The sequence below is a fragment of the Fragaria vesca genome, linkage group LG3 (assembly GCF_000184155.1).
Source record: "Fragaria vesca subsp. vesca linkage group LG3, FraVesHawaii_1.0, whole genome shotgun sequence".
NCBI classification, from domain to species: Eukaryota; Viridiplantae; Streptophyta; class Magnoliopsida; order Rosales; family Rosaceae; genus Fragaria; species Fragaria vesca.
Window position 1 is genome coordinate 17,928,766 of NC_020493.1, and position 15,355 is coordinate 17,944,120.

Here is a 15,355-nt window from a genome sequence, read left to right on the forward strand (position 1 = left end):
TTCAAATTGGTAAAAGGCTTTGAATCATGTACATGTTTTATCATGGCGGAATTCTCTGGATCAATAGAACAGACCACCCTAATTGTGACTGGGATTAAAATATCCGGCTAAATGGGCGGCGTAATAATACTCTACGAATAACCACTCACGAATCCAATAAGCAGCACCATCAACCCCTAATCAAGAGATTTAGTACTTCACCCACAAACATGGCATGGAAGACCACTGGACGCATCGACAACCGTGACACACAGTTCTTCAATTGTTGCGAGGCAGCGGTTTTGGGTTTAATTTAAACTCCCGTATTAACAATCCTCAACGCAGCAAAGATACCAAAGTTTCAAAAATATGCAGTTGCTATTTTTTAATTCATGAACTGTACAACATTAACAGCATGGGTCGTCTAATCAAGTATAACCTTTTAAGACATCCTTTTTAAAACCCAAAATTCAAAAGCTATCAATCACTTATTCCAGCATCCTCCGGTTCCATAGCAATTAAATTCAAAAAGCAGAATTGTCTGAGCAGCAAAGGCTGGTATGAGTTAGTTAGCAACATATAATAAGTGCAGGTAAAGCGGCGCCAACCCCTCCTCCAAGATGTATCAACAAGTGTACAGGCAATAGCATTTGCAGATGAAGCTGTAGGCAAAACTATAAAGATTCAATATTTCTACTGCACTAACCACCCGTGTACGGCCGATATGATTTTTCATGAGACTCAAGCCAGCAAGTCAATTTAAAGACTCAAATCCATAAGCTGCTCAAATGTGGGACATCACGGTAAAAGAATAGAACTCAAAGAACCTGAATTATGCTCCAATGATCACTGAAAAGGGTTTGAGAAAATTTTAAACCTCCCATAGCATTCAATCCGGGCAACAGGTTTATGAAATACATTCACAATCATGCAGCATACTCAACCCGGCTTACCCCATACAGAGTAAACAGCGACTCATAATCAGGAAAAACTGAAACTCCCTTAAGGCAAACGAAGCCCCAAGGGACATCATGTTACTTGATTATATCATAGATTAGTCCAACAAATATCTCAAGAGCACAGGAAGACATAATCCATGTAAAGTAAGCATGAATTCCTATCATCTTCTGAGGCAATATATTAGAGATGGCTAACATATAACAGCTGGAATCCTAAGCATCTATACGTACTGGACAAACACATATGACACAGCTTGAATAATTAACAAGACACAAAGACAAGTGAAACAGAGAACTACCTCATGTGAAGTACGCCACTTAACATGCAGTAGAACCAAACACATCGCAGCAGTGTGTGATTTCTTTAAGGCTCAACCCTTTCACACCTTGCAGCAAGAATTGTCTTTGTGCGTGGAGATAGAGACAATCTCCCCAACTCCATACCCCAACTTGATGAGTATAAAAGAGGACTGAAGAAGCTAATGAGTCCAAAAGTGGGGGTTCAGATAAAGTACTGCCACTGTCCATTAACCCACATATTTCATACCCATGTTTAAACAAACATAATAAGAGCCCAGACTCCATAAGCAAGATTCTAAAAGTCTTCCTACTCTTAGTTTCTCTCTCTCAATAGAAAGTAGGACTTTGATAGAAATACACAACATAGATGAGGGCTGTCAAATCACCAAGCACCTAATGGCCACAGAAGATGTGATACGGCCAAATAAAACAGAATTGCTTGTATTCTACTCTTGCATTGTTTCTGCAGTTGCATGGTACTTCTCCAGCTCAGCATCAAGGTCTTCAGCAGAAACCTTTTCACCAGTACGCCCTCCTCTTCCACGTCCACCACGGCCCCGTCTAGGACCACGGCCAGCCCCACCACGAGGGCGGTTGAAAGCACCACCTCTACCCTGTCCACTGCTCAATATAAATAAGTACAGAGTCAGTAACTCTATTAATCAACTGTAGCACTTTTTCAAAATACAAATGTCATGCTGCATTCAACAAAGCCATATTTCATAACCCTATGAAGGGAAACAACATGACATGGAATAATGCAAACCTAGTCCAGATGTATGATGCCGCATAACCTTTTATTTCATATGTCCAATTTTACAACATTACAAAGATACTATTTTATAAGCTGCCAACTACTTATATGAAAGGGAATGAACACCAACTTGTCCTCCTTAAAAAAAATTGAACATTGTTACATGCACCACACCAAAAAGGACATTTAAAAGTAGATTAATTTGAAGACCATTCATAGCATACATTATATTGCAGTTGGCTCTAAATCTGTAATAAGAATATAATATACTCCAATGCTGATACAGCCTAGGGGGAAATTTATAGCATTGCCAGATTGAGTAATTATAGATCTAAGGTTGCTAAAACTATCAAGGAGTAAAGAACAATAGGTAATGTAAAGAGAACACCTGTTGTTTAAGAAATAAAAGAGAACGCGGTACTGCCATAACACTAGTAGGATTTCAGGTATCTCCGTATGATTGAACTTTGGACAATCTTCACTATTAAATCACAATTAATAAATTATACTATAACTCTAGCCTATAAAATTAAATCATTAGGCTGTAAACACTTATTTCATGTATTACCACAGCAAACTCAAATTTAATATATGAACAAACTAGAAAATAAAACATGGATGAGCACACAGATCACAGCAACAAATCAAACCCTCAGATTAGGAGTAGGACATGAGACATACCCCCGGGGAGCTCCATTTGAATTTCTGAAAGCACCATTTGCAGCTGGAGGCAGAGCGAGAGGCGCACCAGGTGTTGAGATGTTTGTTCCTACAATCTCTATCTTCATCGGTTTCCCGTCAAGCATCACATTGTTGTATCTTTTAACAGCAGCCACAGCATCCTGTCTTCGTGAGAAGACTACATCTGCGGTTCCCTAGGAACAAAAATAGATTTTTCTTCTTTAAAAACTGCATGAACAAAAAGAATTCTCCAGGACCAATTCTTGCAAAGTGCAAAAGATACCTTGGATCTGCCACTTCTGTCGTAATGCACCCCATAGCGTTTCAGGTCACCAACCTCAACAAACAGCTCCTGCACATAATTAAATAGTTTTAGAAAATCCAAGAATGCAATGCTTCTACACTAGTCAAGTTCCCCAAAAAGTTCAAAAAGCCTCAACTCTTGCATACACAAAAATCAAACGAAACAATCACTTCCAATACCTAATCAAATTGAATAAAAAAAAAGGCAAAAACAAAACGCAAACACGAACTAATCCAGCTGCAATTACTTCACACTAACACAACAAACAACTAGCTACGGCTCCAAACTGGTGTTTGAATTATGAGTCGGAAAAAAGACACTACAACTATTAATTATAAATCAATTTTATAACGCGCTTGAATCTTAGTACTTTTTTTTATAAATTCGAATAAAAAATCATGTTGAATCACATACTAAGACAATAAGAACTCCCTAATTTCCAATCAAAATCAAATCAAACATGATCTTCATAATTATGCATAATAATAGAAACATTGATTTGTGTTTTGGGCTATCAAATCAACTTTCAGGCCTCGCAGGCCATGAGATCCAGTTCAGGAAGGGAAAATTACCTTGATGTCCTCGTTGGAGACGCCATAGTCGAGATTAGAGATGTAGAGCTTGGTTCCAGTTTCGATGGCGGAGGCTCTGCCAGCCGGAGCTGCACTGTAAGCCGCTCCCTGATCCGCGAACATGTCGTGCTGCCACGTGGACTCCGGCGCCTGAATCCCCAAAATTCATGAATATTCTTGTTGTTGTTTTTTTTAATTCGGACTAAGGCAAAATCGGAGCGGAAGCGAGAGATCTGCTTTACCTTGGCGCCGCCGTACGGCGTCGCACGATTTCCGGCGCGATTGGGCAAGCGGCGGGCGGGTCCGGGACCTGAGGCAGCCCGGCCGCGGCCGCCGCGGTTGTTGCCGGATCCGGGTTTCTTGGAGGTCTTGATGATGTCGTCGAGGGACATGTTTAGATGATCCATCGCTATGAATAGTAGAGCAGAAACCCTAGGAGAGAGAGTGGGGCGGGGTTAGGGTTTTCGGGAGGAGGAAGAGAGAGGTTGAAAGGAAGAGAGAGAGAGAGAGACCTAAGGCGATAGGAAAAGGAGAGAAGTCAGGTTCAAGGGTGTCTTCTTATATTGGGCTTCTGGAACCTAAAAAGTAAAATCGGAAGCACTAATATTAAAATCTAAAACCGAAATCAAACAACAAATGGTTTCGTGGTGTAGTTGGTTATCACGTCAGTCTAACACACTGAAGGTCTCCGGTTCGAACCCGGGCGAAGCCATTATTTTTTCTGAAACGTTTACTTTTTTTTTTTTTTTTAAATCTTGAGTTCTTGACAAAGATTGTAATTGATTCTTCAGTCAAATTCTTTTTCTATTTTGTCTATATGATTCTAAGCCAGTGTGGGTTGATATGGATGAGCGAGGTGAACCTTGTATAACGAACCCCGATATTCATCCATTAGATTCGTTTTATTTTAGCTTTAGATGCAGTTAAAAACTCATTATCGAATCACACAATAAGAAAGTTCGGTCTAGTTATATCTTAGATTTAGTATATGGCGTCAACACTTTACTCGTCTTTTTAGTATGTAATTGATTTAGTTATATCTTAGAAAGTTCGGTAAGAATATTGTAAATTGTTGTTGTATATACAACACACTATATCAAAACAGCTCGGGAGATTTGGACAAAATATTTAGTGCAAGATGTTTAAGTCAACATAATCATTTATAATAATTTAATTGACAGTTTTAGAATAGGTCGTCTTATTACCCTCCCATGTTAATTGGTAATTTTGGTCTTGGTGGGCTACTGGGTTAGATCGAGTTAATGTTGAGTGCTTCTCAGTTTAAATTCAACTTATGATTCCGTCAAAATTGATATACATGTTATTTCAACTTGTGAATTTCAGCCTTCTCAACAACAAAAATGTGAATTTCAGGCAGTCAAGGCAGCAGAAGCATTCAAACATAGCCAAAACATACCAATAACAAATAAAGAAGCCGCCATACTTTTCTAGTTTGTGCTAAAATTCATCATAAAAGGTTAACCTCTAACAATTTAATCTAAATAACCCAAAGGCCACCTTGTATGTTAACCAAAGAGCTAGAGATGTCAAATGAATTACATGAAATTAGTTTCTATGATCAACCTAGCTCTCTGCTTCGCTCACCATCACCACTCTCTCCCAATGCCAACGACCTAACGACCAAAGCAGAACCCGCAACGACCAGAGCGGCAAACACCGTCGGGACAAAGAAATCCAAGCCTGACCGCCGTACCATGTGAGCCGGAAAACACATTGCCTCTCTCGGGTGCTCCATCGGTAACCTAACAAACCCCTCCCCCACGCATGACTTGGAGAAGGCCGATGACGGAGATATGGCAGTGACGAAAGCCATCTCGGGTGAGAACGCCGCCACGGCCACTGTCACCGTCAGGAGTAGCGTCCAGGTGGCCGCGTAGAGAAACAGCGCCCCCCTGGAAGCCATGGCTTGGAGGATCGAGTGAAAGAATGGGAGGTAAGGCATGTGAAGGTCGTGAAGAAAGGTGTGAGTTTAGTATGGATGAATAGGTTGGCTGTTGCAACATTTATGGGGACGAAATAGAAGGGGGCGGAGGCACGTTGAGATTGAGGTACCCATCAAGTGCGTGTATGATTCTTCATATGGTTCTGGGTCTCATTACGAAACTGGCCCATGTCACATTGTTCAGGTGCGTCGTTCACGAATTACAGGCTCTCACGATTTTCTCGTGCCATAATATATAGGCTTTTGGGGAACACAACGCGTTTGGGAGAGACATAATTTAGGTTTTAGATAATCATTATTGACTAATCAAACTAAATTAGATAATGAGGCTAGATTGGTAGTTAGATAATGATAATCCTATCTGGTGCTAAGAGTAAGAAGTTGAACTGGTCATTTGGTGCAGGCTGTGTTCTAAAATGCTAGCGGAAGAGGCCCAAAGATTCTTATTCATTGCATAAAAAAGAGTCTGAATCACCCAAATCCAGGCTTAATTAAGCAATTTTGCTTACAATTCATCGGATTATAGTGATATCTAATGGTATAAACGAGCTACTTTAATCGTCACATAAGATCAATGCCAAGTCCTATGGCACACTATGTCCTGAGGAAATGAAGTTTTGCATGCTTATACATCACATAAAATGTCTTGACTTTGCGATTAAAAGTTTTTCAACCATAGACGTATTAGTTCTTGTGGTAAGCGAAGAACCACAAATCTCCATCCCACAATGGTAGGTTTGTTGAATGAATTTGGATGATCATTTGTAGATAAAATATTGGAGAAAATTAAAAATAGACAACAGTAAATAGCTACTTGGTTGATTATATTATGCAATTACTTACCTTCAATATTAATTAGCCTAAAATGTTTAATACCATAATGTGTAGCTGAAGTTCTATACAGCTCGATATCCCCCGGCGTTAGTCTCTGTTTTCCAAAATGATACGTTTTCCTGTCCTCCGGTCAGGGCGGCCTAGTTTTTTTTACGGCGATTTTTGTTTTTTAAATGGTTTTTTCGATTCTATGTCTGTTTAGATTTAAGGGAAAGTTAATTCCTTTACTTTTGTATTTAGGCTTTAGCTTTCACCGTTTGCATTCCTCTTTCTGTAAACCACACTTCTTGTATATTGAAATAGAGCTGTGAAATTTACCCCTCATCTTGTCTATTATATTCTCTCGCACTCATTATCGTTTCTTGCACTCACTCACTTATGTTGTTCTGTTTCCCCTGCAATCTTCTTTGAAAAAAAATAAATTGCCTTTTGTGGCTGGAAAATTTGTCTCTCCATCTTTTAAGATTAATCCAATTCCACTTCTTACTAACGAAAAATTTCACTCCCCTTAAAATATGAATGCAAGCTTCTACAAAAAAAAAATGCAAAGATAAGTGCAGTACCATGGCCTCAATACCATAGCTGTCTTTCAAAAGCAATTCAATGATGGGTGCTGTTAAATGTACCCAATAAATTACTTAATAGACCCGGCATTTATAAATTATCCCTTTCCAGAAATACCCCTAATATACACACCCAGCAAGTCTGTTCTTCCGCTCTGACTCTGTAGTGTGTACCTCTCATACCCAATTTGATAAATGGCCAAAGGCTGTTTAGATTTGGATAAAGAGGGACATGAGATTGATATTGACAGGAAATGGACCATGCAATGAAATGGAAGAAGGACCTTGGGAATGAATCGAACGATATAGGAGAGGGACCTGCAAATGAATGAGGTTAAAGAGGTTTCTGCAGATGACGTTGGAAGAGGGAACACCAAATCATGTTGAAGAAAGAATTACAAATGAGATTGAAGATGTTGAAGAATGAGAGTTTGATTGATTTATTGCTGACATTTTTTATTCATGCTCTCTTTCACAATTTGAGAAGTAAACTTGGTAAAATGTTGATGAAGGCACTGGACATATGGCTTGGGACCTCTTTGATTAGCTTTGCAAGCCACACAAGCTTGGAGCATCAGAAGCAAATGAGTTGTGAACTTGGGTTTGACTTTTGAGCTTGTGTTCTATGAGAAGAGTGATGGGTGCTGGGCGCACAGTTAGAGTGCTGGGTGTGCTGATATACGAGGGTAGTCTTGAAAAATAATTAATAAAAACCGAATGTTGGGTCTCCTTAGCAATTTGCTGGGTACATTTAGCAACACCCTTCAATGATTTCAATCACTCCCAAACACCATCCTGCAGCTATGAACTTCTAACCAGAACTGAATTTGAAAACGTGTCACGGTTTCAATTATAACTCCATGCCAAATTTGGACCATATTTGCAGGTTCCAGAATTTGGTTTAACAAATCCGGTAAGACTCTCAGGATTATTCAACTCACTATGACTATGAGCTTTAGTATCAAATTCGAAGTCAACAAGCAGAACCCTCGCATCATAAGAATTGAGATATACCTTAGCTTTGTCCATGTGAATTGAAGCTGGATAACCATTGTTTCTTTTTACTTTGGAGTGACCTAACTGCAGCAGTTGTTTAAGATTGTTCTAAAGAGTCCGTTCCTAATAAAGGTCCTGCAACTTTCGGAAGATAAGAAGGTTTCCCCAAATCCAACTGAAGATGCTTCTAATATATAAAGATCAAGTGCAAAACAATTTCTCCCACAGTCCTGTCATACTTTTTTTTTTATTATTATTATTCAGGTCCTATCATAGTTTAAAGCATAATGTTTTTACATGTATAAATGACCAAATGGTGAAATGGTTATAAACAAGAAAGCAGAAACATAATCTTGTCACACTGTAAAGCATCATCTGATCTTGAATATATGTGTTTAGGGTACAAACTGCCTTTGCAGGACTGATGATGCAAGCAGATCACCAGGAGCAGCAGTAATGACCTATGAAACAATATACTCCCCAAAGAACAGGTTATATCATACAAACAAGAATCTCAAAATATTGTACAAACAAGTTTCAAAAACATTAACATTTACCAGGCAGAGAGTTAACCTCTACCAAATTTCAAACTCTGGGACATCAATCATTTATATCCTCCCCTCTTGTGGCTGTGCTGATTCAATCATGATACATCATCCACTATTACAATACTATCCACTGCTATTGTAGCATACATAACACATTGACAAGAAAAAGAACACTGATTTCAAACTGGGACGAGTGCAGAACTATTTGGTTAGCCCACTGCTTGAAATACGAAAAACTGGTTTACATTGTCAAGTTGTGGGGTTTCCTTCAATTGTTTTCTGCATAGAGTCTTCAACTTTGTTTGACAATTATCCATTGCCTAAGAAACAGACATCTATGTTGAGGCTTCACCCAAAGATTATAAAAGAGGCAAATGAAGAAAAACAATTTGAGCAATCAACAACAGCAACAATGGCATGCTCTTAAACATCAGGATGCTTATGCTTTTGCTACTTCTCTACAGTAGTTTTAAAATCAAATGTTCAAAACCATCCAGATCTTCCCTAAAATGCACACTCCAGATATACAGAACTAGTCGGTGCATAATTACAGTGTTAAGAGTACACAATCGCAAAATTCAAAGTTACTCATGCCATTGCAGATATAAGCACTGAAATGTGAATCAAGGCAATTCAAATCTATACAAGCATCAATCCACAGAATTTCTGTCATCATAGATACCAAATAAATTGAACTCCACTATGATATTCTTGGTTGAACTTCAACAGATTCAATTCGTTCAAAATCAAAATGAAATTCAAGAAATTAAAGAGGGATCGAATTGAAGACATAAGGATCAATTAGAGAAACGTAATTTCATTCCATCACAGCACTAAAACAAGACCAGTACTTACATCAATAAAAGCAACTACTCCGAAAGACAAACCCAGAAATTTCAGAAACCCCTAAAACCTAACCCTAATTTTTTTTTTCCCCAAATCACACAGTTAAAGAGCAAACCCTTAAGAGCTGGTGAACTTGGTCACAGCCTTAGTCCCCTCAGAGACGGCGTGCTTGGCCAATTCACCAGGAAGAACAAGCCTCACAGCAGTCTGAATCTCCCGAGAAGTAATCGTGGGCTTCTTGTTGTACCTTGCGAGCCTGGACGACTCCTGAGCAAGCTTCTCGAAGATGTCGTTGATGAAGCTGTTCATGATGCCCATGGCCTTGCTGGAGATCCCAATGTCAGGGTGGACCTGCTTGAGGACCTTGAAGATGTAGATCTTGTAGGTCTCCACGCTCTTCTTGTTTCTCTTCTTCTTCTTGTCTCCGGCGGCGGCTCCGGCCTCCTTGGGGAGCTTCTTGCCGGCCTTGGGCTTCTTCTCCGCCGGGGTTTTCTCCGCCACGGTCTTCTCGGCCGGCTTCTTCTCTGCGGGCTTCTTCTCAGCCTTGGGCGCCATCGGAAATTTTCTCAAAGGAAATTTGGGAACGAAATTGAGACTTTCAGATGGAAGAGAAGGTGAAACTTGTGTAGATTGGAAAGTTGGGAAAGGTTATATATAGGTCGTTGGGTGGATTTCTATTGGACGAGACGGATAGGTGCGGATCGCGACTTGCTCCGTTGGATTTCGAGAAGCAAAATGGGAGATCAACGGTTTATAGTAACTCCTTACCTAAAGAAATATAGTTCCACGTGGGCATTACTGATTCGTTCACTTATAGAAGTGCGGATCTGTGAGCTGGCCAGAGAGCAGGTACCTTTTTTTTTTTCTTTCGGTACAAGGGAGCTTCTGTTCATGGTACAATGGGTGGTGAGATGTTAGTTCTTCAAGTTTTTTTTATTATTTTTTTTTAATAAACTAAGTTAGTTTTCAAGTTGAATATGAGAAAGCAATATGTAATCTGAGTCATGTGATGAGTGGTTGTAAATACTTGTAATGTTGTCAACAGAAACAAGGAGAATGATGTATCTGAAATTGAGGGCAATAGGCATGGCCGATCTCACAAACCACGCAAGAAAAAGCATAGCCATTTGACTCATTTCTCAAGTGTATGTGGCAAAGACAAGCATGGTGCTCCTCTTAAACATAATTCGTCTACGTCACTAGTGAAAGTCATGAATTATTCATGTTCCAAATAATTTAGGACAAACTTCTAGAGTCATTTGTGAGGAGCGTCTCGTGGACAATCATGTTGAAGGTCAGCGAAGCCTCTGTGCAATGAATATTCTTGTAGCACATGATACACATAGTCTTCCAGAGATCGGGCAACAACATATCTCAATAGTTTATTTGTCTAACTCTTTCCAAGTTCTTTCAACTGAGCGGGAAGATGATTATAGAGAGAAGATTGTTGCATACTCCTATAGACACGAAGGAGATGAATCTAATGCAATTTTGGTTTTCAATGATGCTCAACTTGGAGGGTGAAATAACATTTCGATTGAAGCTACTAAATGGAGATTTTGCTTTGATAGAAATAGAATCTAGTCATCAAACTAAGTATTGTTGGGTTGATTTGAAAAATGAAGAACCTCTTGGTCTTCATACATAAACCCAAACAAAAATGATGGGCCTTTTGAGTATTTGGTTTGACGAGGGTAAGCAACTCTAGACGATGAGAATCTTCTCAAGTCCTAAATGAAAAAAGTGAAGACCAAAAAAGATTCATGAGACCCTTACCATGCCTGCAATCGGACGCCGTGGTTTGTCTTGATCCACGGGTGATCACCTCTTATTATTCTCACTTATGTTTTAGTTGCCTTTTGTTTTGTTATTTATTCTAAGGGGTTTTGGTTTGAGGTGCCCTCTCTTACTATCTTTTTTATTTATAAACCTTTTTCGTAGAGGCCGCCTCCTTTATAACTCCTTGACCTTAAAATTAATTGAATAAATAAACAAATTAGTTATCAAAATGTTCCACAGTAGTAGAATTTGATCAGCAAACAAAAATCAATAATTATCAGTTAGCCTTTCAAAACAAAATCAAACTCAATACTAGCATTATCCCAACAATACCCATAAACCAGGATCACATTCACTGTCCAAAATCTAAAATGAATTACCATAGGTAACATCGAGTCTTTCTTATGGCATGAGGATGATGGGCTCTTCTTGAAGGATCGATCTCTTCTCCTTCGAATTGTACTCTCCTTCTATTCCCAGAAGAACACAAATTCCAGGAGAGTCCCCCCATGAGAATCCCCAAGATGTGAGAAAACAAAAAAATATAGTAACTGACCCTCCCCCCCCCCCCCCCCCCCCCCAAGAGTAAAGAGTAATCACAAACCCAACGGTATAGATCAAATTCTAAAAGATCCAACGGTCAATATTACTCTATTCCATTTGTTTTATTCCCGTAGTTTTATCAATAGTGAGTAAATCAATTGTCTAGAAAATTCACAAGAATTTTCACATGCTTATATCGGTACGAACTATTAGTACCACATCCTCATAATTTAGATTTCATTTCAATAATATTCATTCATTTGTAAAATACACTCGGTGTATTACAAACCCGGTCTCCACCTCCTGAAGTAAGACCAAGAATTCTTTAAGCCCCCCTCCCTTCAGGTCTATGAAAGATATATAGTTAAAAAGGTCGGTGTCGTTCGCTCCTTCCTCCCTTTTCTCGATTCTTCCTCCACTTTTTAATTTTTGTGTACATATCGGTTTGAGCCGAGTATTCTAGACCACCTCGCTTTTGCTTTCATAGATATATTATTTACTTAATTACTTATTCACCTTACTATAATTGAGAGGGTATTACCGTATATGTGTAGATACCTATTATACACATATGTTTCGGCACATGAAGAGTATCGAAAACATACTCCCAAATAAATATTCTCGTATTTGATTGACTCACATCTCAACACGATTGATATATATGTATATACATTAATTTGTTTTTAAAATTATCGGGGTATTACATCCTTCCTGCAAATTTCTTCTTTATCCGGTAGCGCCTTAATGGAGGGCCTGGCTCTTGCCTTGCCATCGGTAATGGTTAGCTGTCAGACGGGGAATCGAGACCTAAACACCTAATGCTCTTGGGTTTTGCTGAAGAGAGGATGGACGGGCTTTGACGTGTGGTTTTGGCTGGGGGAGAGAGGTGGTGGTCGTCGTGACTATTCACATGCGAGGATCATTCTCCGACGACAAAGTCTAACATTTGGTCCGATGGAGATCTGTGATGCGAAAGCTGTGTCTTGATCTGAAGTCGCATGGAGCTGTGCCTAGCTTGAGGTAGATTGGTTCGTTGGAGAGGTAGGGAGGCGGCATGGTTTTAGGGGCGGCATGCGACACATATCTCGCCGGTGTAGTAAGATGCGGCGGTCGGAGGTTTGCGGGGCAATAGGTGGACGTGACCAATTCACACTAATGGGCCACGTGTGTGTTGTCTTTGGTGATCCTCTTGGGCTTGCTAAGTTGGGCTAGGGTTTTGCCTTTGGCCCAACCACTAATGTTTTTAGCTTGTGTCTAATTACAATAATTTCCTAATTTTTTAGGAACTCTAGATAGGATCTTGAAGCTTGTAGATTATAATGTTTCTTTTACATCTTGATAGTGAACGCTTATTGTCGTACCGCAGTTGACATTGACTTCTCACCATATAAGAGGTGTGTTAGAGCAAGTCCACCCTCTAGGTCTTCGTTGGGAAGACCTGGGTCATGGGTGAGACCTGGGTCGCCACGTGGCAGCGACTGTTTATTAAATTTTATTAGGTATTTTGAATATGAATAATGATTTTATGTGTTAATAAAATAATGATTAAATAAAATAACATATTGAAATTAAAATATTTATTTCATAAGTTAAGTTAACATGCCAAGCTAGAAAAAATGTAATTATTTGAAAATAACACAAATATAATAAATAAATAAAACTAATGTTTTTTGGGTATTAACTTCACTTTATAATTGTGATATTAACTTCAGTATATAATTGCATAATTGCATGCTTTATAATTGCATAATTGCAGTATTAACATCAGGGTATTTATAGGAATCATGGTATTAACTTCAATGTATAATTGCATGATGTTGGATCAACACATATAATCAAACAAACGGTCCAGATCTGTTGCCCATCGCTTCTAGTGGGCTGGTTCTCCATTTCACGTGGCCAACGTCATGCGCTGTCATGCAGGCCAGGGCTGCTGGGCTGAGGTGGAAAACTATGACCTGGGTCTTCAAAAATGGAGGCCTGAGTCATAGGTCTGACCCAGGTGAAGACCCAATGAAGGCTTGGGTTAAAAAACAATTATGGGTGGAGATGAGTTTTTTCAGGCTAGGTCTTCTTTTGAGATGGCTGAAGGCCTGGGTCACGTTTTGAAGCTAAGGGTGGATTTGCTCTTAATAGCAAAAAGAGGTGTGTTAATAGAATTTGGCTTCTTTACTTGGATTTATGTTGCTTAGATGACTTCTAACAATTTGATTGAGTACAATCTCAAACCACCATGTCCTCATTAGGTCATCCTTACTTCATCTAATGGTTATAAGACATCAAAGCAAATCCAAGCAACTTAAATCCAAGCAGAGAATCCAGATCCGTGTTAATAGCACCACCCAACTCAAAATAACAAGAGGAAATTTTTCAAATGGTGCCCCAAGTTGAGCCCATTCATCATTTTGACATCTTAATTTTGAAAACTATGATAATGGTACCTTAACATTTAAATTCAATCTAACATTAGTTCCTTCCATAATTGACACTGTTAAGTTGGACTTTATCCATGGGAAAAATTGTCTTTTCATGTTTGTCATCCACAAACATCTCCCTCTAGAATAATGTCTTTTTTCCCATCAGTATCAGAATTTGTAGTGAGTCATGTGTTGGTTTCATACAAAAATTAAAGACATCTAGAAATTAATAGACCATTGATCATTATTATCCATCATTAAAAGTAGCTTTTACAACTCACCGGTGAGAGAAATAATCAACATTGATTAAAATGCATTTTGTATCAAGTACAGAAGTTCATGAACTATGTTGCACGGACACGGACACGGCGACACGATACAGCGCGACACGACGACACGGTATAACTCAAAAACTGAGTTTCCAACACGGCTTGGACATGACAAATAAAATAATATATTTTTGTATTTTTAATACATAAAAAATATACTAAAATTTGAAATAAGTTCATTAGATTACCAAAATCATGTTCTAAATTCAATTTTTTTTTCTTTCTTTTTTGTTTAAATTCAATCAATTGCATAAGCATATTGAAATAACATTAAAAAGAATCAAATGGGTAGATATAAGTTGTAAAAAAAAACTAGGCAGCAACTCAGTAACATGGCAGCCCTCTAACACCTAACAGACAAGAAAATTCAAATCATTCTATAATCCATCCAAACATTTTAATTATTTCATAATCCATCTAAACTTCTCCTTTAAAATAAAAAAATATATACATATTAATAATTGATGACATGGCGTATCGTAAATTGAGATGACGTGTCGGTCAACGAGTCGAGACGTGTCGAAAAAGTCAACATTTTTCGACACACCACGTGACGTGTTGGACACGTGTTGGGCGTGTTGGACACTCCGACATTGCAGGGGTGTGAAGTGTCCGTGCAACATAGTTCATGAAACATATATACTTAATAGAACAATCAAAGATAATTAGGTAATAAGACTCACATTCACAGTTGATATCTTCAGGTTGAGAAACTCTAATTCAATTGATAAGTGATAAAGTTTGTGGAGGGAAAACATGAAGAGACAATTTTGCCCATGGACAAAGTCCAACTTAACGGTGTCAATCACGGAGGGAACTAATGTTAGGTTGGGTTTAAATGTTGAGGTACTACTATCATAGTTTTCAAGATTGAGATATCAAAATGATGAATTTTTTTTATTTTATTAATAACTCACACCCCCTACATATGTCAATGAGATTTGAATACATGACCTTAAAGTTGCTAGTTAAACACCTTAACCAACTA

At 38.6% G+C, this 15,355-nt stretch overlaps 2 protein-coding genes and 1 non-coding gene across 3 annotated transcripts in view; 1 reads left to right on the forward strand and 2 right to left on the reverse strand.

Annotated features, from left to right (window-relative positions):
- Window positions 1-454: 454 nt before the first annotated feature.
- LOC101296073 (THO complex subunit 4-A-like) lies at window positions 455-4,061 on the reverse strand. Its single transcript, XM_004294533.1, has 6 exons — window positions 3,792-4,061; window positions 3,550-3,699; window positions 2,957-3,025; window positions 2,674-2,867; window positions 1,238-1,859; window positions 455-828 (listed from the first exon to the last, which is right to left on the reverse strand). The coding sequence occupies exons 1-5, from the start codon at window positions 3,954-3,956 to the stop codon at window positions 1,685-1,687; spliced, it is 753 nt and encodes a 250-aa protein (XP_004294581.1). The 5' UTR covers window positions 3,957-4,061; the 3' UTR covers window positions 455-828; window positions 1,238-1,684.
- A 126-nt stretch (window positions 4,062-4,187) lies between these two features.
- Window positions 4,188-4,261, forward strand: TRNAV-AAC. Its single transcript has one exon. It is a non-coding gene; the product is annotated as a tRNA-Val (tRNA).
- A 5,126-nt stretch (window positions 4,262-9,387) lies between these two features.
- The window catches only part of LOC101296642 (probable histone H2B.1-like), a 29,242-nt gene continuing 23,274 nt past the window's right edge, over window positions 9,388-15,355 (reverse strand). Inside the window, exon 3 of the mRNA XM_004294535.1 lies at window positions 9,388-9,894. Coding sequence (XP_004294583.1) covers window positions 9,417-9,854 — 438 coding nt within the window. The 5' untranslated portion in view covers window positions 9,855-9,894 and the 3' untranslated portion in view covers window positions 9,388-9,416. The remainder of the gene's footprint in view (window positions 9,895-15,355) is intronic.